At 45.3% G+C, this 27728-nt stretch overlaps 2 protein-coding genes across 9 annotated transcripts; one reads left to right on the top strand and one right to left on the bottom strand.

Moving 5' to 3' along the window:
• The first annotated feature begins 389 nt into the window (after positions 1–389).
• LOC133138299 (heterogeneous nuclear ribonucleoprotein A1-like) lies at positions 390–7418 on the top strand. 8 transcript variants are annotated; one of them, XR_009709712.1, is made up of 12 exons: positions 390–509; positions 1178–1294; positions 1402–1548; positions 1657–1867; positions 2009–2101; positions 2203–2283; positions 2395–2460; positions 2949–3128; positions 3567–3698; positions 3776–3857; positions 6975–7054; positions 7316–7418. XR_009709712.1 is itself a non-coding variant. In XM_061256927.1 (11 exons), exons 1-10 carry the CDS (start codon positions 498–500, stop codon positions 3841–3843), a joined length of 1056 nt encoding a protein of 351 aa, XP_061112911.1. In that variant the 5' UTR covers positions 390–497; the 3' UTR covers positions 3844–3857; positions 4235–4583. The 8 variants fall into 8 exon arrangements, 6 of the variants coding, with proteins under 6 accessions (XP_061112911.1, XP_061112908.1, XP_061112909.1 ...); XR_009709711.1 differs by having other exon boundaries at positions 3773–3857; XM_061256927.1 differs by lacking the exons at positions 6975–7054; positions 7316–7418 and adding an exon at positions 4235–4583 and having other exon boundaries at positions 2009–2086; positions 2203–2244; positions 3773–3857.
• On the bottom strand, positions 4200–23899 carry nfe2 (nuclear factor, erythroid 2). The gene is made up of 4 exons (XM_061257637.1): positions 23760–23899; positions 15356–15434; positions 12975–13112; positions 4200–10897 (listed from the first exon to the last, which is right to left on the bottom strand). Exons 2-4 carry the CDS (start codon positions 15401–15403, stop codon positions 9623–9625), a joined length of 1461 nt encoding a protein of 486 aa, XP_061113621.1. The 5' UTR covers positions 15404–15434; positions 23760–23899; the 3' UTR covers positions 4200–9622.
• Positions 23900–27728: the final 3829 nt, after the last annotated feature.

Here is a 27728-nt window from a genome sequence, read left to right as displayed (position 1 = left end):
TTCGACATAACGCTTAGGACTGTATGTCACTAACGTTAAGGAAATTAACAAAATGGTCAGTGCCCACTTATGCTATTAATTGCATTTCACATTATGATAAAATATAAATATGACACATTTACAGGGGAATGTGGGCGTGCCCTGTGCAGCATCACAGCTCTTTAACATTTCTTGATCCACTGGAAGAGGGGCGCAATTTTTTAAAGGACAGTTAGAGCCACCTATCAAAGTACAGTATGGACGCTAATTCCGTTTAAAAGTATATTGCTATTGGTTATCAAACCAAGAGTCTTGTAATCGACGTTTTTTCAGCCAATCACATTCAATCTAGACATCCCAATACGAGTGTAGCGGGAATGTATAACCAATTGCTGCAGTGGCTGGGCGGACCATTCCCTCCTACTTAATCTACTCTTTTGGTTGTTCGCAACACGCCACACTCACCGCGACCTTTATTTTGCGTAGGTTTGTTTCTAGCAAGGTGAACGAACCACACGATGTCGAAGGAGGTAAGTTTATTGTTATTTGTGCATATATTCTTAAAATTTTTTTTTTTTTTTTAAATCATCATTTGCTACGTCTTATTTTACATTTCGGTAACGTTAGCGGGCGAAAGAATGATCGACTCCATAGCTTGCATGCTTGTGAACGTTTAGAACTAAAGCACGGCCATTTTGTAGGCCGCATGATCTGAAACCGGCCGGGATTGTTACTTTGCCTGTGAGCTTTCCTCCGTGGTTCATGAGGAAGGCTTGCAGTACCCGGTCTATGGATTATTATTAATGCAATCTGTGGTGTTTAATAGGTTCTTGTTAAGTCATGATGGTTGTATTCATTTCACAAACAGTGCTTTGTGCGGACGCTCATGTTCGGGAACATGGCGTCCCCACAGAGAAAGTCTTTGTTGGGTAAGCTAACGTTAGCCTGCCCAGGATCGAATCTTCTCTGAAAACGTCACGATTGAAAAGCGAACTACATTATCTTTAAGTTGCTAGACCAGTCATTGCCTCCCCTGTTTTTACTGCAATTTTAATGTTTTTAGTGTGGTCACATGCGTTCTTAAACTGGTTAACATTCTCTGCCGTTGCCTGATCGCTTCCTTGAAGACAATCGCGCGGGTCCATTGATGACGTTACTAATTTGATTATTTTTCCTCAAATGTCCTATTCTACTACAGGCCCCCCGTGAACCAGAACAGCTCCGCAAGCTGTTTATTGGAGGGCTTAGCTTTGAAACGACGGACGAAAGCTTGCGGGCCCACTTCGAACAATGGGGTGCGCTTACAGATTGCGTGGTGAGTATCGTTGACGTTTAGGGTACAGTATTCTGTGCCCTTTTGCTCCCGAGTGTATAACCGTATCTTCGTGGCATTTAATTCGGATGTGGTGGATTTGTGTGCAGGTAATGAGGGATCCCAACACAAAGCGATCGCGCGGGTTCGGGTTCGTGACGTACTCTTCTGTGAACGAGGTCGACGCAGCCATGGAGGCGCGTCCACACAAGGTGGACGGCAGGGTAGTGGAGCCGAAAAGGGCGGTCTCTAGGGAGGTGAGTCGGATTCGCTTTTGGAAGTGCTTCGTTTTGGTCTGAAGATGTTAATTAAAAGCGCACACCCTTCTGCTAACTCTGGACTAATTTTGGCTTTTTGTACTCCAGGATTCAAATAGACCAGGTGCACACATGACTGTGAAAAAGATCTTTGTTGGTGGCATCAAAGAAGACACGGAAGAGTGCCACCTGCGAGACTACTTTGAACAGTTTGGCAGGATCGAGGTGATCGAGATCATGACCGACAGGGCCAGTGGAAAGAAAAGGGGCTTTGCCTTCGTAACATTTGACGACCACGACGCGGTGGACAGGATAGTTAGTAAGTCTTGGCTCGGATCATCTGGTCCTGCCTGATTGCATTAAAACTGCTATTTTTATTTCAATTTTCAGATGCAGTGTTACTATGTGCATGTACGGTCTGCTGGTATTTCAGAATGTAATTCCCTTTTTCCCCCTCCAGTTCAGAAGTACCACACCTTGAACGGACACAACTGCGAAGTCAGGAAAGCACTTTCCAAGCAGGAAATGGCCAGCTCTGGTACGAGTATGAGGGGTAAGAACTTTGGGTGTGACAACCCCCTCCATTCCCACCAAAGTCACTTTTAAAAAGCTTAACTCTTTCAATGTCCCCCCCCCCCCTCTCTCTGTTCCCAGGGCGAGGCGGTGGTAATTTTGGACGAGGTGGGGGTTATGGAGGTAATGATTTTGTCCAGGGTGGATACTTCGGTGACCGTGGTATGTGGTGCAGCACCACCTCTTTCCAGTTGATTCTCTTTTATATCAGAAATAATGCAGTGTGACTGTTGTGAATGTCACTGACCCTCCCCCTCCGTGTTATTGTTTCAGGTGGAAGAGGTGGCTATGGCGGGGGTGATGGATACAATAACGGAGGTGGCTTTGGAGGAGGAGATGGTAAGCGCTTCAGCTGTCAACTCATTCTAAAGAAATTCCTGCAAATAAATTCTATCAATTCTCAGGAAGTGATTAGTTATTTCTGTATGTGTGTATCTCCATTGTGTATGTAAAGCGTTGTATTATACCTTTACCTAGAATTTGCCATAAAGGCTAATGTATCAATCAACTAATCTGAATGCCTGCTGAACTGAAATGTTGCCGTTAGTGATTACATGTTTGACATGAACCCCTCTGACCACAATATGGCCAATACCAGGATCAGGGGTGCCTGTTTTCTGCAAGGCCTTTGCAAATTTCTTGCCAAAATATTCTAATTCAATTGTACAGTCCCTTATTTGGGCTGGCGCTTTGATATGCACAGTGCTGCTGAAGTCAGTTTCCCGGACTAAAATCAACCGGCGAACTGCTGTTGGTGCAGGTGAAGAGGAAGTGGAAATGGATTTTGTGCCTGTTTTACAGTATTTTTCTGCTTCCGTTTACTTAAGGTGGTTATGGTGGTGGTCCTGGATACGGGGGTAACCGTGGATACGGCGGTGGGCAGGGGGGGGGTTACGGTGGTAACCAAGGCGGTGGCGGAGGCGGCTATGGCGGGAATGGAGGATATAACGGCTACAACAACGGAGGTGGTGGCGGTGGAGGAGGAGGTGGCGGAAACTTTGGTGGTGGTGAGTCGCTGTTTTTCAGCCTGATCAATGAACTGCTGCAGGCAGGTCAACTTATTAGTGACCTACCTATAAATGGAGGCTTTAATTGGGAGTTTTTATCTAATCTTATCCTAAAAGGGCTGGCGTGGGTGCAGGTTTTTGTTTTAACCCAGCAGTAACACCTGATTATACGAATGAACTAATCGTGGTCTTTAATCAAGACCTTGAGTAGAATCAGCTGTCTTAGTCCTGTGCTAAAACGACAACCTGCACACACACCGGCCCTTTCTGGATAAGATTGGACTCCCCTGTCTTAACATGAACATTGACTGCAACTGCTGAATTCCTCAAGTCTTTGGATCTGCAGCCCAAATGGCTGAAATGTAGGACCGTAGTTTTCCTTGGCTTTACGAAGGCCAGGGCACCTGAGTGACGAGCTCTGTCCTGGCTCGTTTATAGGAAACTTTGGGGGCAACAGCTACAATGACTTTGGCAACTACAACAGCCAGGGCTCCTCCAACTACGGCCCGATGAAGGGGGGGGGCAACTTCGGGGGCGGAGCCAGGAACAGCGGAGGCCCGTACGGTGGAGGTGAGTGCCTGGGCAGAGTCGTGCAGATTGGTTAACCTGGGGCCTAGGCCTGTGCTGATTGGCTGCCTGCTCAGCAGGTGGATATGGCGGAGGCTCCAGCAGTGGTGGATATGGCGGCAGTGGAGGTGGGGGACGGCGGTTCTAGGCACTTCCGGGGAGGTAAGCGTCGCCATTTCCACCACAGCAGCCAGCTCCCAGCCCAGTCTAGCGCTACTCCAGTCCTACTCAGATCAGTGTCTGAGGGCCAGCAGTTTAAGAGAAACCCATAGGGCTGACTGGCTTTAGGATCGATATGTTTACTTGGTAAAGTTAAGCAGTGTGAGGAGCCAGTGGTGAACCTTAACCTTTCACCTAATGGTTGTGGGGGTAATGAACCTCGTTTAGCGAACGGTCCTGTTCCAGTTCTGTTGCTTTCAAGAGTGAAGGCTTACTCCTGGTAACTTTTCATCCTCAATTCTTAAATGTAGTAGATGCGTTTTATTATTTTTTTTTAAAGCCAGTTGCACAGTTTAACCATGTTCCGTATTGTTCAACAGGGTACAGTACTTAGGAGGGAGGAGAGAGGAGAGGAGAGCCAGAGAGGGGACAGGGAAGCGTCAGGCTTAACGCCATAGATCTGCTCAGCCAAACGGTGGTGGGGTATTACAGCAGCAGCGCCCACAGATGCACAGTAGCAGGGAAGAAACGTGTTTGTTTCCTGCCGCCATGCGGGAATATTTTATATAGATGCCCTTTTTGTTTCTGTGAAAAGCATTCCGATGTTTTATGTAAATTTTAGTTTGGTGCCCATTAGGGTGTTTTTGTTTGATTATTTTTTAAATGTAACTGCAACAAATCATGTGTTTTTGAAATAAAACCATCTTTCAGTTCCTTTTTTAAAGGAAAGTGTTGTCTGAGTGTCTTGTAGGAGTGTATGTATCGGTTCTTCCCTGCTTTCGCTTGTTTGCTGGACAACAGTTCTAGTTGAAGTCTTGTTCCCTCTTAATACTGTGAAGGTCATTAGACCTTCAACACGGTAACCGGTTGAGCGAAGCAGCGGCTGAGTTGGAGGAGCAGCTGTACGTGCTAATGGTACGGGCGCTAATGGGTCTACCTCTCCTGTAGAGCAGGGACAGGTAGAGGCTGTTGCACAAACTCCAGAGCTGCTTCTGATCGGTGAATGGGAACACACGCAAATCACATGCCATACAGCACTCAAACTCCTGTGAGTTTTTTCGGGTAAAAGCAGCTGGTGTTTGCCAGAACGCTTACTAATGGTTGCTGAGGGGAAGGTCCTAGGTGTGCAGGACTCATACCGGCAGACTGCTGTGAACTCGTTAACTAATCTGTCAATAGCCATGCTTTTTAGTTATATTCGATGTGCACCGTGGTCAAACTTTAGAAACCTCCTTGTTCAGAGCACAGCAAATGCTTTGGGCCTGCTACCAATTCCCTGCTGCAGCTGTGACCGACAGAGCTAATCCTACACTCGTTTCTAAAGGTGACCTCGGTCTGTATTGGATACTTGTTCCATATGAACTGTCAGTCAGCTCTTCAGCCATCCTGTCACACTTCTATAGTCACTGCCTTGCAGTTCTGACCTGAATAGAATGAACCTCTCCCCCGGGCTTCTGGTGTGATGAGGAACAGGCCCTCTGGCTTGCAGTCCGTACTGAAGCCTACTGTCCTGCCAGGCCCCTGCTTAGTCCAGTGCTCTCTGTATGATCTTCTCTGAATGGGCTGACCTCACCTCTACCCTGCTCCTCAAGCAGTCTGAGCTCCCCTCTGCAGTCAGGACTGCTTGTCTGTCCCTCGGCTGCTGTCTAACATCCTGCGCTCAACTCTTGGTGTACTAGCTGTACCAACCCAATTCTAGAACTGTATCTGAACTAATTTCTTAATACATTAATTTACCTCGTGCACCTTTTGACCTGGCCTAAATGTACCATCGACCCAGTCTTTAGAGTGGACAGTGCATAAAATTTGAACCTGTTTCCGACTCCATGCCCCTCACAATCTTAGGCCCCGATCTTTAAAAGGCCCATTCGCACTGCCTGGAAACTTTCTTTTTTCTTTTTTCGTTTTTTTGGTTTAATGGAGGAAAGGAATTGCTTGATTGTAGTGTTTCTGCGTCACGTCTTCCTATTGGAGAGTAGCAGACGAGAGACTAGCTTGGAGTAGCAAGACCAGCAACCAGGAGCCAGAAGCAGGAGGCAGGTGAGACAGCAGGTTGAGACTAGCAGCTACGAAAAGGTGGTGCTTTTATACCTTGCAAAGTAGGTAAGATTTCCCTTCCCGAATTTTGCTTTGCTTGTGTTTATGAATGTAGCATAGCACATCTTAGTCGGCATGTTAATCTGTCAATAGTCCATGACACCCTCTCTTGCTGAAAAGCTGTTTATTTATTTTTTGCAACTTCTGGGGGAAATTTGCCATTTGGTTCTTACCCATAGTTAAATACGATGGTCAGTGCGCAAAATATTAGACCATGATATTTAGTGAAAATGACTAAATGGGTTTTGGTGTTGATTATTAGTGATAAGTAGCTGTGCTGCTTGAAGCGTGTGGTGTTGCCAGGTGTGCACTGTTGGCTGCATTTGGCGCAGAAGCGGGAGAGCGAGTTTAGTCAGTGACTCATACCTGGCAACCCCCAACTTGCATTTATTTCCATCACTTGGCAAAACTAAAGTTCATTCCGTTCAAATGCAGCCTGTAAATATTGTAATTTTTTTTGTACTGGATGCGCATGAATGAAATTGATGGCAATCTACTCTTAACTATGGGTAAGAGCCAAAACGTTGGAGTTTGAGGTTTGTGATGCCAACATTTGAGCTTCTGCATCATGACCACAAGTTTCTTCCTGGTTAATTGAAATAAAAGTTGATGAGTTTAAATTTTCACTACATTCATTGCTTGTGTGGCTCAATGCTGTCCTGAAATTTGGTCCAGACTTTATAATCCCTACTGTTTATAATTTTGTCCACTTCATTGGTGTTGTAGTGCCTGTAAACACATGGGGAGGTTTTTTTTGTTTGTACTTGTAGATCAAGCATACTCAAATCTGGCCAACAGTCAGTTGTACTGCTAGTTTTTCTATCTGACTTGCATTGATTCATGTTGCCGACTGGCCAGAGACCCCACACACATGGTGTCCTGTCTTAAAGGGGGAATGAGAGTGGTAGTCTACTGTCCTTCAGGGTCAGCGTTGAGGATCTCTACTGTAGACAATTTTATGCACTAAATATTTTCCAAGTTTGATGTTGCCTTTCCCCCCTCTCCATTAAATCTCCTTTTTAGGAAACTGAATCAACAGACTGGACCCCCACACCTGCACAGGTGGCTGCCGCACGGTCTGCTCGGCGATTGTTTCTACACAGGTGTGCATTTTCTGACCGTCCTCAGGCCAAACAGTTAATGCTGTAACACTCCCTGGCACTGTGCTGCCTGAAATTACCCAGATAGGTGGTTATGAGAGCATGTTGTAACGTTAATTTGATTGGGAGATATGTCCCACTGAGCTTTTCATTGGTCGGCACAATGCCTGTTGCAGTGAAAGGATTGATGGGGGTGGGGATGGGTGCTGGCTACGTCAAATGAGCTCTTTTCGTTGACAAACCTTTTTTGGTCTTACCTTCAAGGATGACAGAAGAGGAATGCGTATTTTCTACACTGAAGGCTGCTGGACAGTTTCATTTTGTAAAATTTATTTTATTTTTCAATAAAAAAATCTTTAAAAACAAATGTCTCATTCATAAACATATACTCAGAATTGGATTTGATGCTACAGTTATCCGGAGGATTTGCTGATCATCAAATGAGAATGTGGTGGTCAATATACAATAGGAGTTTTCACCTTATTTCAGTAAAAAAAACAAAAACAAACCTGAATTCCAGCTTGTCCCCAAACAAAAGTAATTCATTTAACATTAAGCAGCGTCAGTCTTTGCAGTTTAACATTACTATGCTCAAATACTTGATGTGGAGGGTTTCTGAGCCCTTTCCCTGGGTGGGCTTGTTCCAGTCCTGGGGAAATCCTGAAGGGCATCCAGCCTTGTGCGCCCCCGTTCACTGCGTCAAAATGGCCGCCAACACTGAACACATGAGCTTTAACAGCTATAACACACCCATCTGGAGATAAATGGGTTAGTGGCAGGAAAACCTTCAGACTTTCAGTCCAGTTTCATTACATATTGGAAATACTGTTGCCTTTATTTAGCCTGTTGGGTTCTAGCACAGGCTTGCTGGTTGTAATCCCAGTTTTGGCTGCTTAAGGGCCAATTCTGACCCTGGGGGTCACAGTATCTGCAGGTTTTTGTGGTTTCCATGTAGGCCTTTGTGATGAGGCATGATGGACTGAAATGAATGCCTTACATGTTGAGAGATACTGCAGGCTTCCCGGATTTGCTGAAGACGCTTTGTCTGCTAAGATGGTGGTCAGGTTCGGCCCTGGTCCTGACATAGAATCATGTATGTATCTGGTGTTCTTTAAAACTGTCGACATCTCAATCAAGCCCCCTTATGTGGGGCACGTGGGCCCTGGGGACAGGCCCCCTCACAGACATTTGGGACTTTTACAAACTGGTAATACACACAGCCTATTATGTTTTATTAAGAGAGGATGTCATGTATATGCAGGGTCACGGAAACATAATGGGACAACTAAACCGGCTTTTTAGACACGGCTGCAGCAGGGTTAACTCCAGGAGCAGGTTTTGACAGGCAGCTTTGTACTGGCTCTCACACCAGGGGTTAAACCAAGCCAGGTATCGGAAGAACATTGTTCCAGAACCTTCTGTCGGCTGAGAAATTTAGCTTCGCTTGAATGGTTAGTGGTTTTACTCATTTAAATGGAAAAGGCCAAAATCCAGCCCAAGGTTCCTCCATACCTTGTAATTCTCAGTTTCACCTGGAGTAATTCTCACCCATAACCATCCTGAACCATCACCTGTGGTTCAGGTAAAAGGTCTATCAAACTTGACAGAGGCAAATGAAAACCAGCACATATGGGGAAGCGCAAGCACTGGGTTTATGAAATATACACTCACTGAGCACTTTTTAGGAACAACTGTACACCAACTTATTAATGCGATTATCTAATCAGCCAATCGTGTGGCAGCAGTGCAATGTATAAAATCAGGCAGATACAGGTCAGGAGATTCAGTAAATGTTCACATCAATCATCAGAATGAAGAAAAAAATGTGATCTCAGTGACTTTGAATGTAGATTGATTGTTGGTGCCAGACAGGGTGGTTTCAGAAACTGCTGATCTCCTGGGATTTCCATGCATGTCTCTAGAGTTTGCAGAGAATAGTGCAAATAACCCACCCACATCCAGTGAGTAGCAGTTCTGCCTTGTTAATTAGAAGTCAGAAGAGAAGACTGGTCAGAGCTGACAGGAAGATGACAGTAACACAAATAACCACACATTACAACAGTGGTATGCAGAAGAGCATCTCTGAACACACATCCTCTTAAGTGGATAGGCTACAGCAGCAGAAGACCAATAAGTCTAATAAATCCCTAATAAAGTGCTCACTGAGTGTATATAGGTAACAGGGAGGGAAGCAACTGCTACATTGTGAGTGTAGTTGCTTTAAGGGTGAAATTGCTTTAAGGCTGTAGCTGTTGTAAAGGTGTAGCTACTTTAAGGCTGTAGCTACTTTAAGGCTGTAGCTGTTTTAAGGCTGTAGCTGCTGTAAAGGTGTAGCTGCTGTAATGGTGTAGCTGTTTTAATGACGTAGCTGCTTTAAGGCTGTAGCGGCTGTAAGGCCCTGAAGAGCAGCCCCAGGTCTGTGTTCATGTTCTCAGAACCAGGGCAGAAGCTGAACTGAATGGAGCCGGTAATGCAGCGATACAGAGCTCTGTGGAAGGATAGCGAGCGGCTTTCAGAACCCCCCCCCCCCCAGACCGCAGGAGGGGGACGAGTCTGGGACCGGGCCTCACGTCAGTGCGCCGCGAAGCTCTGTGTCTTAAGCTCCGCCTCTCCGTCCCCGCCGCTCCGGGGCACCAGGAAGAAGCCCCCGTCTCTGGCCTGCTGCAGGGAGTACTGGAGCGGGGAGTAGGGCTGGCCCCGGTCGTCCCGCAGCGCGGAGAACACCTGGGCGTGGAGGTCGGAGAGCCGGCCGCGGGCCAGGCTGAGGCCCCGCTGGAACTCGGCCCGCTGGCGGGAGAGCTGCTCGCGCCGGCCCCGGAGCTGGCCCAGCTCCGCCTCCAGCAGGGCGATGCTCTCCAGCTTGCGCTTGCGGCAGTTCTGCGCCGCCACCTTGTTCTTGCCGCGCCGCCGGATGTCACGCACCAGGGCCAGCTGAGCCTCGCCCAGCGAGTACTTGCTCAGGAGCTCGTTGAAGTCGTCCACGGGGAGGTTGACGATCTTCTCCAGCTGGAAGGGGATCTTCAGGGCCAGGGCCCGCCTCTGGTCGCGGCTGAGCGGGGCATCCGCCGGGCCCCTGGGCCTCCCGTACGGGTCCTGGGGGCCCGGGGGGCCCGGCCCTTTATGGTGCGAGTCGTGCGGGGGCAGGGCAAAGGCCTGGGGGTGTTTGGGCGGGGCAGGCTGGGGCTGGATGGGGGGCAGTGGGGGGTAGTAAGCGGAGGGGGGTGCTGGGTAAGCGTAGGGGTTGGCTCCATGCTGGGGGTCTGACAGATAAAAACGCTCAGGCCTCCCTCTCGACGGCCCGCACAGATTGGCCCCGCCCTCTGGCGGGTTCCCGCCGCAGTACCCAAGGGCCCCCCCCTCGGCGCAGCCGTAGGGAGGGGCGCCCGGATTGGCCATGTTCCCGGGGGAAGCCAGAGGGGGGCTGGAGCCTAGTGACAGGCCTGAGTCTGACTCCAGGTCATCAGAGGCGACCTGCTGCTTGTATGGCCCGAACCCCAGGGTGGGGCCATGGGGGATGCCCAAAAGGTCTGTGAGGGGCCCGTCTCCGGGGCCCACGTGCTCCAGCAGGCTGGGGAGGCCAGGCTGCAGGGGGTGGGGGGTGGGGGGGAACAGCCGGCCGGTGGGGTGGGGCCGGAGGGTCCCGTATTGGGCCTCTGAAGGGTGCTGGCATGCTGACATCACCTCAGGGTAGTGCCCCGCAAAATCGCTGGTGGGATTAGCGCCACAGCCGTGAAGGAGGGTCTGTGGGGCCGGCTGGCCCCCTCCGAAACTATCGAAGGCCGCCATGGCCTCACAGGGCGGGTACGTGGTCGGCTGGAACGTGCTGTCATTGGGCACCTCCAACTCCTGTAGGGAGGGGGTTTGGGATGGGTTAATGCCTGTCGTGCCTGTCTGTCCTTTATCTCAGAATCAGCAGACGGAAATGATGACTGAACTGTATTCTTGCACACATCACATCCTTAACCTGTTCCACCCTGCAGCCATTTTACGGCCTCTCCACACAGGGCCGTTCTGCCATCCCATTCAATATGGCTGCTCTCACATACGCAATGTGTGAACTGTGACACGCACAGTAAAATGCTTAGTGTTGAATTTGCTCTTACAGTGTACACATGGCCCCTCTTTGGGAGTTTCAAGTAGCATTCACAGGACTGTGACTTCGGGAGTTTAAAGTCGTATTCACAGGACTGTGACTTTGGGAGTTTAAAGTCACATTCACAGGACTGCGACTTTGAGGGTTTAAAGTAGTGTTCACAGGACTGTGACTTTGGGAGTTTAAAGTCGTATTCACAGGACTGTGACTTTGGGAGTTTAAAGTCGTATTCACAGGACTGTGACTTTGGGAGTTTAAAGTCGTGTTCACAGGACTGTGACTTTGGGAGTTTAAAGTCACATTCACAGGACTGTGACTTTGGGAGTTTAAAGTCACATTCACAGGACTGTGACTTTGGGAGTTTAAAGTCGTATTCACAGGACTGTGACTTTGGGAGTTTAAAGTCGTATTCACAGGACTGTGACTTTGGGAGTTTAAAGTCACATTCACAGGACTGTGACTTTGGGAGTTTAAAGTCACATTCACAGGACTGTGACTTTGGGAGTTTAAAGTAGTGTTCACAGGACTGTGACTTTGGGAGTTTAAAGTCACATTCACAGGACTGTGACTTTGGGAGTTTAAAGTAGCATTCACAGCACTTTGACTTTTGGAGAAGCTGGTATGAATCATTTAAGTGAGCCAGGAGGCGAATGGGAGGGGGACCCCCCTAATCCAGCAGTCACCTGCTGATCGTATAACACCCACGCCCCACACACCCACAAACAGACACGTACACACTCCACACACACACACACACACACACACACACACACACACACACACACACATATATGAATATACACACATGTATACAGACACACACACACATACACATACACTCACACACACATGCATACACGCACACATATGCGTAGACATGTATACTCACACACCCATGCCCCACACACCCACAAACACACACCTACACACTCCACACACACGCATGCACTCACTCATACACATACGCATATACACACTCGTATACAGACACACACATACACTCACTCACTTACTCATACACACACATGCACACACATGCACACACGCATGCACTCACTCATACACACACACACACACACACACACCCCACTCCACACAGCTCCTCTCAGGTCTGGTCAGGTTTCTTGTGGAAACAGATGGCCATTGTGCCTGGCAGGGGGGCAGTCTGCAGCTTACAACACCCACCCCCTCCCCTCCCCTCCCCACCCACCCCCTCCCCTCCTCTCTCCTCTCCTCTCCTTATCCTCCCATCACTCAATCGGCCCATTGTTGCATCGTTTATCTGAGTTTCTTCCTTTTTGCTTTTTTTTTTTCACAAGGAGCAGTATGCATGTTGCTGCTAGCTTACACTGGGAAGTCTTTGGGAAACTGCTTTGGTCCCATTGGTCAGTAATGTAGTGTCTGTCTGTGATGTCTTTGCATTTGCCGTGGCCACCTTTGCATTCACCTTCAACAGGCAACCGTTCACGATTCTATGCAATAAATGATAGTGCCCTTAACTTCTCATTATAGGTGATGCAGGAGTCCTTGACTTAACCAGCTTTACAAAATATCTGTACTCCTTTAAAATGGAGACTGTAAATGTGCATGTAAATACCATTAAAAGAGAGCTGATTGTCTGTTCCTTTTGATCTCAAATCCAAATGCCCTAAATATATGCAAAAATGACAGCTTCCACATTGCCTTCCCCATACCTCTGAAGGACACTCTATAAGGCTCTCTGTGGCATTGCACAGAAATTCTCATGTCAATTTTAGGAACTTGAGGAACACAGCAACCCTTTCTCAGAGTCCGTTCTGGAGCACTGAAATGTACCCTTTGTTTTCTGACCTGGAGTTCGGTGATAGCCATCAGCTCCTGCCAGGTTAACTCCATGTCGTTGACCTGGGGTGTTCGATGTACCCAGGACCCAGGGGTACTTTGGGAGGCTGGGACCCTGCCATGGGTCCTTGCAGGGCTGCCCAGTCCCTGGAGGTAGGGTGGGGGGGGAGAGAAGGCTTGCTTTAGGTCATACAGAATACATTTATTCAACATTTATACCTGATCACTCCCTGACTGAAAGTAGCTAGATATATCATTGCATTTCTATAGCGCTTTTCTGGGCACTCAAGGGGAGAACATCAACCACAACCAATGTGTGGCATCCACCTGGGTGACGCATGACTACGATTTAGTGCCAGAATGCTCACTGCACACCAGCTGAGGTGAGGAGGGCGAGAACAATGTTTTTTCCAATTGAATCAGGGAATGACTAGGTGGCTGGTTGAGAATTTTGACCCTGGGTATGAATTTAGCCAGGACACCGGGGAACCCCCTAATCTTTGTAAAGTGGCATGGGATCTGGGTTTAACGTCTCATCTAAAAGATGATATCTCCTACAGCACAGTGTCCTCATCACTGCACTGGGGCATTGGGGGTCATTTCACCAGTACTGACCCACCAACACCACTTCCAGCAGCAACTTGGTTTTCCCAGGAGGTCTCCCATCCCAGTACTGACAAAGCCCACACTCACTAAGCTTCAGTGAGAAGGGAACTGCACTGCTGAGGTTGCTAGTGTCATTCCCAGGCAAAGCACAGCCGTTGTGCCCTCTAGCAAGGGTACCTGATTTGCTTCAGTAAAATATCTAGCTGTATAAATATGTAAAAATGTAAGCTGTGAAAGTTCCGCTGGATAAGAGTGACGGCTAACTGTCAAAAAGTGATGTTTGGGTGCTGGTGTACAGTTAGGTGGAGTAACAGAAACCTCCCCAGAACAGCCTAAAGGCTCACACACAGCAGGGATACAGAGTCATTACATTCTAATCAGACCTAATAACACGTACTATCATGTACCATACTGAAGGTCTGTCCATATCTTTCTCAATGTGGACACACATAGGGGAAAACACACTAAAAAACCAAAACTAATCAACCTGAACAAGTATTGTAGTCTTATATTCAAATGTTAAATTGTATTTATTAAACTTATTTGCTAAATAAAAGTAGAACATATTGAAAATTACATGAGACATTTTTCAAAATGCGCCAATGGGCTACGAAAATGTGACATGTCAAGTGAACAAGCTCATTTTCCACTAAAAAATAAATCTGATTTTAAGTCTCATTAACACACCTACACCAACAAGACACCTGCGGATCCTGGTATGCAGTACGGGCGACATTGTGCTTCAGTTGTGAGGGACCTGTTAAGTTAGCTTAGCATATTAGCCCCCGCGTTCACATTCAGTTACGTTTAACACAGAGCGACACGCTAATGCTAATGACTGCCCGTGTGCAATCAGGAACAACAAGCAGCTGCACAGATGTTGTCCTTAGTAAAGGTCAAAAGTAATAACCTCACAATCCACAGCTTTGCTCTTTGGGTTTTATCTTCAGTTGCCACTAGAGGATGTTCTTCCTGTTTTGTACACCAGTGTTATAGGGTTATTACTTCTGTGTGTTTGTTTGTGTGTGTGTGTGTGAGTGTATGTGTGTGAATGTGTTTAACCTCTAGAAGAGTATATACTATATACTTAATATTGTTTAAATTCAGTAATGTAATATCTTAGTGAACATATAGTGCCGTTTTCCGGTGGGATATTAATTGTATATATGTAATATGGCCTGTGCATCCAACTGTTTCATGGTGCTACATTGTGGGCCCCCGATGGCTTTCATTTCTGAAGCCACACACACACACACACACACACACACACACACACATACACACTCATACAATGACACACACATACACACACACACTCATACAGTGACACACACACACACACACACACATACACACACACTCATACAGTGACACACACATACACACACACACTCATACAGTGACACACACATACACACACACATACTCATACAGTGACACTCACATACACACACACTCATACAGTGACACACACATACACACACACACACTCATACAGTGACACACACATACACACACACACTCATACAGTGACACACAGATACACACACACACACTCATACAGTGACACACACATACACACATACACACACACACACACCCACACACACACACACACATACACACACACACTCATACAGTGACACACACATACACACACACACTCATACAGTGACACACACACACTCATAAAGTGACACACATACACACATACACACATATACACACCCCCACACACATACACACACACTCATACAGTCACACACACACACACACACACTCACCTCACAGCTTAGCAGCTGAGGCAGCACACACTCGGCGGCTGAACACATTCAGGACAGGGCCTTGTGGCAGGGAGCGCTCCTGGGGGGAACAGACAGACACACAGACAGACGGACAGCGTTATCGGTGATCGCCTCCCCACCCCTGGACTCGTTACTCCCAGCCCCACCCGGGACTCCCACCCCACACAGGGAAAGGAGAGGACAGGAGCAGAAATGTACTCTACTGTGCCAAGATCACTCAGTACATTTCTTTCACTGCTGTAGTCGGCACGTGTGGCTTGACCTTTAACCTTCTGTGCTAACCTGAGCTACAGGAGCTTCATAGATCCCACTAGCACTGAGTGTGTGTGAGGGTGTGTGTGTTTGAGTGCATGGTCTGGGTGCAGTTGAGCATTTTGAGTTTTGAGTTGTCCTTGTATGCCTGACTATGAGGACAGATGAAGAGAGTGATGGAGGGAAGGATCGAGAGAGGGAGAGAGAAGGAGGGAGGGAGAGAAGGAGAGAGAGAGAAGGAGGGAGAGTGAGAGAGAGAGAAGGAGGGAGAGAGGGAGGGGAGACAGCGAGAGAGGGAGGGGAAGAGTGAGGGAGAGAAGGAGGGAGAGTGAGGAGAGAAGGAGGGAGACTGAAGGAGACTGGGAGGGAGAGAAGGAGGCAGAGAATGAGGGAAAGGGAGGGAGAAAAGGAGGGAGAGAGGGAGGGGAGACGGAAGGGCGGGATGAGGGTTGGGAGAGGCTCAGTTCCGCTGCCTCGGTCTCTCTCTATCAGACGCTCTGTGGGTCGGCCGTGTCCTCAGCTGATAAGCCAATCTGCCGCTCCGCAGCTGTCTCCCCGGCAACGGAGACTAAGAGGCCGCGACCACAAAACTCAGCCCGCACTTCTCTACCAACGTCAAGCTCACACACAGCCCAACACACCGAGAGCCTTACTGAACCTCACACAGCCCAACACACTGAACCTCACACACAGCCCAACACACTGAGACAGAACCTCACACACAGCCGATCTCATGCATCCCCGTACTGATAAATGTTGTCAGTTCCACATCTGTTCCTACTTTGTTGTTGTTGTTTTTGGTGCATACACTCTCGGAAAGAAAAAGGTACAAATGCTTGTTGCTGGGGCTGCCCCCTATAGTTGCATAAAATTGTATTCCTAGCCAGCAATATACAGTGAGCACGATAATTCATTGAACAGTAACATTTTGGTTCTTTACTCCAACACATTGCATTTGAAAAGATACAATGACAATAAGTGCAGTCTGTCAGCTTTAATTTGAGGGTATTTTCATCCATATCGGAAGAACCATTTAGAAATGACCTCACCAATTTGAAGGTACTACAAGTATTTGTTAAATTGGCTTCAGAGATGTGTTTCATTAAGCAGGTGTATTCATTTGTGTTGTTAATGAATGCAGACGAGAGCTGTTGATGTCTAGTCTTGATTCTAGACTTTGTAATTGCCCTCGGTGTTGCTGAGGTGTGACAACATTAGGAAGACAGCAATGTCAACGCAAATTAAGCTGGCCGTTATAAGGCTCAGAAATGAAAATCAATCAGGAACATTGCAAAAACCCTGGGCATGCCAAAGTCAACAGTTTGTTCCATTATGAACAAGAAAACAAAACAGGTGAACCCAGTAGACCGAGGAAGACCACTGTAGTGGATGACTGGATAATACTCTCTATGGTGAGCCCAACGGATCAAAAACACTCTCCTGGATGCAGGTGTAGATGTAGCAAAGTCTACCATACATAGAAGACTACACCAGCATGACTACACAGGATACACTACAAGATGCAAACCACTGATGAGACACAGATTAACCAGGGGTGTACCAGGGTGATGGAAAGAGGAAAGTTTGGAGAAAAAAAGGAAATTCCCATTATCCAAAGCAGACCACCTCATCCGTGAAACATGGTGGAGGGGGTGTTATGGCTTGGACTCACATGTCTTCATCGATGATGTGACTGCAGACAGAAGTAGAACAATGAATTATGAAGTCGACAAATCTTATCTGCTACAGATTCAGATCTCCTCAGATGAAACTAAATGCCGCCAAATGCAACAAGACAATGAGCTGAAACATACTGGTAGAACAACAAAGCGGTTTTTGACTACCAAAAAGTGGAAAATCCTTGACTGGAGTCAATCGCCGGATCTGAATCCAAACGAACATGCATTTCGCAGGCTGTAGACGAGACTGAAGTCAAAAAGTCCCTGAAACAAGCAGGAAGTGAAGATGGCTGCAGTACAGGCCTGGCACAGCATCAGGAAAGATAACTCGTGTGCGGCGATGTCTGTGCGGCACAAACTTCAAGCAATCATTGTATGCAAAGGATATGTGACCTAAAATATTATTCTACATTATGTTAAACTGTCCAATATATTCAAAAGATTATATCATTTTTAAAGGGTTCAATTGATATGCACGAATACCCTCAAATTAAAGCTGACAGCACTTCAGGCTCATTGTCATTGTATCCTTTCAAACTCAAAATGCTAGAGTACAGAAGCAGAATAACAAAGAAATGTGGCACTGTCCAATGAATTGTGGTGTTCACTGTATAACCTTTTTTTGCTTGGAAAACATACTCATTTGTAGCCAAAGAGAACAAAAATGTACGTCTATTGTCACATTATTTCTGAGCACGTGTTCTTTGCCTGTCCTGTTGCTGTCCTGTTGCTGTCCTGATGCTGTCCTGATGCTGCTGCCCTGTGCGTGTCTGTCTGAGACGGAGCACTCTCCCGTGCCTGTGCCCCTGCTCTCAATCCCCCGTCCTCTCATTTCCACTTTTATTTATTTTGTGTCCCTTCGTTTACCGTCAGACATGGGTTGTTCGGCTACAGAGCGATTACTCTCAGACCTCAGCGACTGTTTATTTACACGAAGCTGCTTTCTTTCTGCCCGGTTTACTCTTTCGCAGAAATTCCCCGTCGTCGACCAGCGCTTTCTGCAGTTTGTTGAACGGAGGACGGATGACCACTTAATTCACCCCATGCCACGCCCTGCGGGGCCAGTCCTCGCACAATGATTGGCCCAATCATGACGTCAAGAAGGACTGAATAGGCACAAATGTAACAGGCCGGCCAGAGAGCATATTCCCCCGAAATGTGTGTCACACGGCACAGTTTTTAGAGATGAGGGCCCATATTGATCTCGTGTCAGTTTGGATTTTGATCTGGGATCAGTTTTCACCCTGTTTTTCTGTGCATGTGTCTCTTCATGCTCCTGCATTTTGAGTAAGGCTGAGTGTTTGTCACAGAAGTCACAGATTCCGTGAATTTTTGCCATAAATTTGATAGTTAACAGCACTTGACCTTCAGCATAGTGACAGCACTTGACCTTCATATAGCCTACAGTGTTAGCTGAATACACTTGACCTTGATATAGACTACAGTGTTAGCTGAATACACTTGACCTTCATATAGCCTACAGTGTTAGCTGAATACATTTGACCTTCATATAGGCTACAGTGTTAGCTGAATACACTTGACCTCATATAGCCTACAGTGTTAGCTGAATACACTTGACCTTCATATAGCCTACAGTGTTAGCTGAATACACTTGACCTTCATATAGCCTACAGTGTTAGCTGAATACACTTGACCTTCATATAGCCTACAGTGTTAGCTGAATACACTTGACCTTCATATAGCCTACAGTGTTAGCTGAATACACTTGACCTTCATATAGCCTACAGTGTTAGTTGAATAGTTGTTAGGTGATTTGAATACATGTACGCATTTGAACAACACTGCCAAAGGCTAGGAAAACAAAGTGCAACAACCAGTAGAGATATTTGAAATGCGCTGTGATCAAGATTTCCATCTTTGTCAGTCGGATGTTTACTCTGATTTTCTCCACTTTTTTTCTGGTTTTCCATCATTTTCAACAACTTGACTGCTCCATGATTTCTGTCAATACTTTCCAGCACAAACACCCAGCCTTCATGATAAGCTAAAAGGCCCAAATGATCCTAGACCACCCCTCCTCCTCTGAAACGACCAGGCCTGGCATATGCACACAGGCAATAGACTATGGGCTCCTTCCAATCACTTATTTTTCTCCTCATTTTTCTTTTCCTTGCTCGTTTTTCTACTCCTAATTCCACCCATTGGGAGAGGCTACAAAAAGAGGTGAGAAAAAGACGTGATTTATGTCCTTGCTCCTTCAAACATCAGTTCGAAGCCACATCAGTTACACATCAGATATGGCAGATGCAGGGCAGATGGAGAGAGGTGGACCCACAGTTCGACCATTTATCCATCATGCTTTCCAAAAAAATACTTCCGTACATAAGGATGCGCTCATGTTTTCTAGCTCAAAGGCAAGATCAGAAGTTCCTAACTTCCACTTCTCCTCGGAACATTTAACATTTGAACATCTGGTAGGTGCCGTTCAAACCAGCTGTGAGCACTCCAGTGCCCCTTACCTGTGTGGTGGTGTTACTGCAGGAACTGCTGTCTGACTCAGAAGGAGTCAGTGAGGTGAGTCACAGTACAGTCTAAGGCTGCTTCTCTCAGTCACCCCTACAGAACTGTAGATTAATTCAGAAAACCTCCACCACTAACAAATTAGGCAAAAATGCTCATATACATGCAAAAGCCATGAGGGTGATTTCATAACCGTTGGAGTTAAATATACCGGATGTATCTGTTGCACAACTGGGACCCCTCAACCTTTAAATCTCCCACAGCAGATTCCCTCAGCTCATTGTGACAGAGGACTTTTTTAACACATAGAGAACATCTGTTATCCCTTATATAAACACTTAGCATTGAATTAACAACACAATTTTAATGTTTTACTGTGTACTGTGGTTCCAAGGTGACATAGCACTAGGGTGAAACAACCTGATACATTTTTATACTCATTTTAGGCACCTCTATATGCTGCCCATCCTGCTTCCCCCAGTCTGGTATGCAGGGGCTTATGGGAATTGTAGTGCATTGTGATGCAAAGTATAGAAATGTATTTTTGTATTACAGTAACTGACTGCAAGAGAATATGTGACTGTGCGTGTGTTTTCCTGCTTCCTGGCTGATGTGGATGATTGCATGCACCATTAAAGTCAAGTTTCAAATCACAGAAAACCACGTTTAGCTGAAATCAAACAAAATGTAATACTGTATATTGATAAGGAAACCCTTTGAACCTAGATTAAGCAGAGATTAAAGGGCAAGTTTTTTTAGATAAACTAATTGATTCATGTTTTTACAAGCCATAGGCCACATATCTCATTAGTCTACTAATTGTTCACTGAATAAGCCAGCCTGCTATATTCATTCAGTCATAGAGTAAGTATCATAATCCAATGTCTATAAATACAGCATGTTTATATCTATTTAGCCTCAGGCTTATATGTACTGTACATGGGCTAATGGCTTGATAAAGTTGTCATTCCGTTTCTACTCAGTTTAGTTTCATTTTCAACAGAAATGGGGAAAGGCACTAACTGAACTGAACTGAGTTTTTATGAAATGGGTTTTAACCCCTTAAGCTTTTTATCCATTCATCCCTTTTTTCAGTCTGCAATTTTCAATCACTATGGTAACAGCATATACCGTTTGAAAGCGTTAAAACGCTAAAGGTAATGTCAGTGTCCAGCGGACCAAATGCATAATAGGTTCTCATTCGAAAAATGTGCTAACTCGGAAAAAACATTGATAGAATGCTTATTGTTTACTTGTAATTTAACTGGAGGAATTATCATTGTTACATTACATTACATGGCATTTAGCAGACGTTCTTATCCAGAGCGACGTACAACGAAGTGTAGATCAAACGCAAGTACAAGTGTGAAGAGGACCTGAGAGGACAGTACAATTCCGAGTCCTAGTGTAACCATACAGATATAAACGGAACCCTTGAAGAATACATCAACTTCCAAACTAGCATACCACAGTTGGCAGCTAGAATACCCCGAGTACAACAATACAATAACTAATACAAAAAACAACAATATCTATATAACTATATAAGTAAGTCTATGGCATATATAAGGCTAATCATGGTGGTGATTTAGTGAGGGAAAGGTGCAGCCTGAAGAGATGAGTCTTCAGTCTGCGCTTGAAAGAGGTCAGAGACTCTGCCGTTCTGACATCCACCGGGAGGTCATTCCACCACCGTGGCACCAGGACAGACAGCAGTCATTGTTGTTGTCTGTTTCGCCGTTGTATACTTGTACAAAAGTACTTGTACATAGAAATGCTATTATATATGTTTTGTATAGGCGCTCTCGAACACGATCAACCTAAGTACAACCGTCTGTGAGCAGTATTTGTAATTTAGTTGCAGAGAAAATGTGTACCCCCCTCCATGTGTAAGAAAATTCTGTATAACTTTAGCTCATCCGACTATGGGCATGTATTTGAAGTGAGGACTAAAAAGCATAGCTAATGACATTGGGTTTCCAATGCTGTATAGTTTGTTAGGCTTGCATAGAACAACACAGCATTTTTTCGGCTGCGTAACAAAACTTTCAATAATAAATAGCATGTGAAATTATGGGATGCGTTTGACTTGTTGGAGTGGGTTTGTTATTTGACAAAACTTCAATCAATGGACCCCAATGAATATATTCATATACAAGATGGTATTATTGTGATTATTGTACTTATTTTTTATAAACTACTTTACCTGTTGCTGCCTGATAGCTGCAAGGAGAGGGAGTTTGGGACAGAGAGGTAGGGGAGGGTGACAGGTGGAGGGAAGCATTTTTTTCAGGATAAAAGGTGTTTTATATAGTTAAGTAAGCAAAATGCAGTATTTGACATCCCATAAGACCCATAATATCATTTAGTTTCCATGTGTCCTTTTGGAGTCTCTAAATGCCTAGACATAACTGCCTTGGCATAGATTAGAAAAAACAATACAGAATGCTCATTTTTTATATTGTCCTCAAATTTGAAAAGGGATTTGTGCAGTGTTGTGACTTGGCTTCATTGTGTTTCTAAGTGCACAAGCCACAGCTACAATAATCTGTATCCAGTCAAAAACAAAAAACCTTTTTAGTGAGCTTCTGTAACTTTGTTTCACAAATATTTGGAGTAATTCGTCAAAAGGGTTCAAGAGTAGTAACTATTTTATTTTGGCTATGTCATTTAAGCCTGTGTCTAGAAAAGTGGTCATACTTAAGAGGTTAACATGACAAGCAGACCACCTCTCATCAACTCAATATCTGAGAGGACTGCAGAAAAAGAATGTTGTTTGTGGTTTTAATTGCAAATTTGCATACAAGCACAAACCGTACATTCATTAATTCTTTAACACAGGGTTCAACTGAGGAGAATTAACTTTAAATATGAATTCCCATAATTCACTCATAGAAATTGAATGCAATGTATATTGAAATACAACATGTCAAGATATTGCAATGTATTTTTCATACACATATACACTGTGTATAACTATATTTTCCCAAAAGTTCACGTTTACAATATAATGCAGTATATTGTAAGAATTATTCACAGAACTGTCTGGTTGGCTTAAAGAGGACCCTTATCCTCAAAAGCTATGACAGGTCATATAAGAACATGTATAATAAGATTATATTTATAATGTTGAGTGACCTGAACTTCCCATTCAGCCCTTCTATTCTACTATTTCTTTACCCGCTCAGTGATAAATAAATAAAAACCTGGTTTTCACAATCTCAGACACTGAGAAATGTTTGCATTTTACACATTGTCCTTGTCAAAAAATAAAATAAAACAAAAACTCTGTGCTGAAAACAATATCGCCGTCGAGCCAGTCTGACATGTATGACAAAATAAACAAAGTGCATCTGGAGCCCAGCTTCCCTCAAAAACACTGCCTTTATTTTAGTTCCCATTTTACTGGGCAGAGTAACGGTAAATATATTACACATATAGTTTTAAATGTTCTTTTCTTGAGGTTTGTGAATCGATCAGTGTGTTTCTGTGATGGTAATTTAACTATGATACATGAATGCCTGCAGTATTTGGAGTTGAAACATTCTTTTCCCCATCATTAAAGAGAATTACAATGAACAATAATGACATTTTTACAACAAATGTCATATGTATACAAACAACAGAATGTCAGCAAGACTAAATGACACTGGTGTACCTTGAAAATGTTTTATGACGGACTGTTTGGAATTTCTTAGAATATTAGTAGTATGGTAATGCGAAAGAATATTAGTCCTTTATTGTGCAACTGTGCACATTTTTGTCACACGGCCCCTTCTGTCACTGCGTGTGATGGAACGAGCGAGCAACAGCTTCCCCGCGGCGCTACATGCACTGTTAGTGGCGCGAGAAAGAAAGACTAAAACGTTCAGAAACTATTTTACTGGAAATTAAAACCCAGATGTTAACGTCATCCAAATATCACACCGCGTATAACGCGAAGCCGAAGATCTGTCGCGCGGGGGACATACCTTAGCTGCATTTCGCTGGAAGTCTTCAACAGGTGTTTTTTGGGGAAAAAAACTTTTCGGTGGCCTCGCGTGGCGCGTAATCCCAGCAAAGTCTCTTAGAACAGGGGTGGTCGACGGAGGTCCAGATGCACACAAGTTATTTGAACTTATTTTAAAGTTGCCTGTCTGAATATGAAAGTTCTGCGGCTTGCACCCTCTAGTTATATGCCATGAGTACATGTGCTCTCTCTCTCTCTCTCTCTCTCTCTCTCTCTCTCTCTCTCTCTCTCTCTCTCTCTCTCTCTATCTCTCTCTCTCTCTCTCTCTCTCTCTCATTGGGTAATCTTGCATAAATGCTCAGCCCACCTACAGGACGCGCATGCCACACTTCCTCAGATTAAATTCTGTGTGGTTGATTCACCCTCAACCCCTCCGTCCAACCTCCTGAACCCTCCCCCACCCCCCACAACCCTCACCTCCTACTGAAGATTGCAGCCTTAGAAACCTGCCACATGCATATTCATTCATATGCATTCGTATGCCTACATTCATGTGGCATTCTTGTATAGGTGTGTAAGGAATTGTGACGGCTTCACTCTCTGCTTCTTCAGTTGTCCTGCATGGAAAACTTGTCTGCAGAAGGGGCTTCCATGAATCTGTGACAATGTGTGTGTTTGCATAAATGCATGTGTATGTGTGTGTGTGTGTGTGCATTTGTGCATGTGTGTGCTTTTGTGTATGGGCGTATTTGCATTGTGCATAATGTGTGTGTGTGTGTGTGTGTGTGTGCCTTTGTGTGTGAACGTACATGTGTGTGTATGTGTGTGTGTGTGTGCATTTGTGTATGTACGTACATGTGCATGTGTGTGTGTGTGTGTGTACGTGTGTATATGTGTATATGTTTATATGTGTATGTATGTGTGTATGTGTGTGTGTATGTATGTGTGTGTGTGTGTGTTTGTGTGTATGTACATGTGTGTATATGTGTATGTATGTGTCTATATGTGTGTGTGTGTGTGTGTATGTATGTGTGTGTGTGTATGTATGTGTGAGTGTGAGTGTGTGTGTGTGTGTGTGTGTGTGTGTGTGTGTGTATGTGTGAGAGAGAGAGAGCAGCACTCTCTAGCAGGGTTGGAATGTACACCTTGTGCAGGTAAGAAAGAGCACATTGTTCCTTTCCCTGGCAGGACAGCCGCTCCAGCAGCGAGGGGGGGGGGGGGTGGCGGGGGGGGGGGGGCGGAGCGTGTCTTGCATTGCGTGTGACCATCAGAGCCTTAACCTGTGAGAACCCCCACCCCACCCCCCTTTCACACAATACACCCCCTTCATATCCCTCATTTAACTCTCTTCATTATTCGCTTATAAACACACTCACCGCACCACGCTTTCAATGCCTCTTTCTGCCAAGGAAAGATGTATGGGATGCAAACAAATACACTGATGTTTTCCACTTCCATAACTTGCTCTGGAAAGGTCATGAGTTAAATGACTGGAAAGTTATGCAATGTGAATGTTTGGAAAAGAAGTCGTGTGAAATTATGTTTTTCATCATCATTTTGTTTCTTCTTATTCAGCTTTCTAATGAATGAAGAGCCCATTGCTTCCTGTCACTAATGAAGTCACCCTGTGTCTCTGTCCATCTAACCAAAGGCTAGAGTGCTCTTACAGCACAACAACATTTTAAACTGTGGTTTTTATTTTTAAAATATTTTTTTATTTACAAGGGTCTTGACGACAAATATGTGAGAGTGAAAATATTTTCTAATGTATTTCTGTTTTATTTTTTGTTGTGTAGGTTTCAGCAGAGTAAAATATACACCGACATGTTATAAGATGCAAGACAGTACCATACATATGGGCGACATGGCTCAGGCAGTAAGCGCAGTTGTCTGGCAGTCGGAGGGTTGCCGGTTCGATCCCCCACCCGGGCTGTGTCGCTGAGCAAGACACCTAACCCCTAAATGCTCCCGACGAGCTGGTCGGTGCCTTGCATGGCAGCCAATCGCCGTTGGTGTGTGAGTGTGTATGAATGGGTGAATGAGAAGCATCAATTGTACAGCGCTTTGGATAAAGGCGCTATATGAATGCCAACCATTTATGAGATGCAGGGCAGATACAGGGGTACAGCAGGGCAGATACAGGGGCAGTAGGGGTAGTTGGAGGTATTGATAGTATGCAGTTGGTAGGTAATTGTGCCAGTAGGGGTGGATGCTACCAGGAATCAGAGAGGGGATTTCTCCTGACTCCCAATTCCAAGCAGTCACCCCCGACTCGCCCACCGACCGTAGAGCCAGGAAGCCAAGCCTTTCATTACCACTGCCGCTGTGGTTTCTGGTCTGACCACCACACACGCCCAGCGCCCACTCCCACTTTGTCCCTCTCCCTGTTCTCCCATCACTGTCTCTCTCTCCTCTCATTCCCCTGTTCCTTTTCTTGAGTCCATTCATTTTCTTTTCTCTATTCCTCTCATCCATCTCTTTTTATTTTTCTTTCTCAGTTTTTAACTTTTTTTCTAACTTTCCTTCTCCTTCTATAGCTTTCGCTGATGTGATGGATATCTCTGAACTCTTCTCCTCGCTCTCCCTCTCCCTGCTGCAGACTCTAATCATTGTTGTTTTCTAGCTGCCAACTGTGGTATGCTAGTTTGAAAGTTGTACTCTTCAAGGGTTCTGAATTTCTGTATGTTTACACTAGGACTCTGAACTGTACTGTCCTCTCAGGTCCACTTTTGCACTTGTTCTTGTGTTTGATTTGCACTGTTGTACGTCGCTCTGGATAAGAGCGTCTGCTAAATGCCATGTAATGTAATGTAATGTTGTAAGAGTGCGAGGGTAATAGGGAATGGTCACAGTACCACAAATGCTGCCACACTTAAGAGCTACAACCTTTGGCAATGCTCATAACCTGATTTAGTAACACACTGGTGTATCACGTAAACTACAGTACAAGAGTTTCAACTATGCATTAGACTGTGATAGGGCAATGATGTACACATTAGACTGTGATAGGGTAATGATGTACACATTAGACTGTGATAGGGTAATGATGTACAGATTAGACTGTGATAGGGTAATGATGTACAGATTAGACTGTGATAGGGTAATGATGTAAAGATTAGACTGTGATAGGGTAATGATGTACACATTAGAATGTGATAGGGTAATGATGTACACATTAGACTCTGATAGGTGTGTGTGTGGGTAAACAATGGTTTTAGAAAGTATACAGAACCCCTCAATTTTTGCTTTATTGTATCTTAGATTACATTTTAAATGGACATAATCGCATTCATTCATATAAGTATTCAGCCCTTTGGCATTACAGCTTTAAGTCTTCTTAGGTAAGACTCTACAAGCTTTGCACACCTGGATTTGGGCAGTTTATCCTCCTGCTCCATCAGATTGGATGGGAAGCGTCTCTGAGCTGCCATCTTCAGGTCTCTCCACAGATGTTCTATGGGGTTTAACTCTAGGCTTTGGCTGGGCCACTCAAGGACAGTTAGAGATTTGTCCCGAAGCCACTCCAGCATTTTCTTGGCTGTATGCTTCAAGTCATTGTTGTGTTGAAAGCTGAACAGTCACCTGAGGTCGCCTGCATTCTGGGGAAGGTTCTCTTCAAGGATCTCTCTGTATTTGGCAGCATTCATTCTTCCCTCAATTCTTACCAGTCTCCCTGACCCTTTCGCTGAGAAGCACCTCCATAACATGATGCTGCCACCACCACACTTCACTATAGGGATGGTATTAGCCAGGTAATGAGCAGTCCCTGGTGTTCCAGACATAGTACTTGGAGTTCTGCCCAGAGTTCAAATTTTGTCAAATTGTGTCTCATCAGACCAGACAATCTTTTTCCTCATACTCTCAGAGTCCATTAAATGCCATTTGGCAAACCTTTACTCAAGAGTGGCTCCCATCTAGACACTTTAACCTAAAGACCTGATTGATGGAGTGCTGCTGAGCTAGTTGTCCTTCCGGCAGGTTCTCCCATCAC

Source organism: Conger conger, chromosome 10 (genome assembly GCF_963514075.1).
Source record: "Conger conger chromosome 10, fConCon1.1, whole genome shotgun sequence".
Lineage (NCBI taxonomy): Eukaryota > Metazoa > Chordata > Actinopteri > Anguilliformes > Congridae > Conger > Conger conger.
Note: the sequence above shows the minus strand (reverse complement) of the source record. Positions and strands in the feature narration are given on the sequence as shown.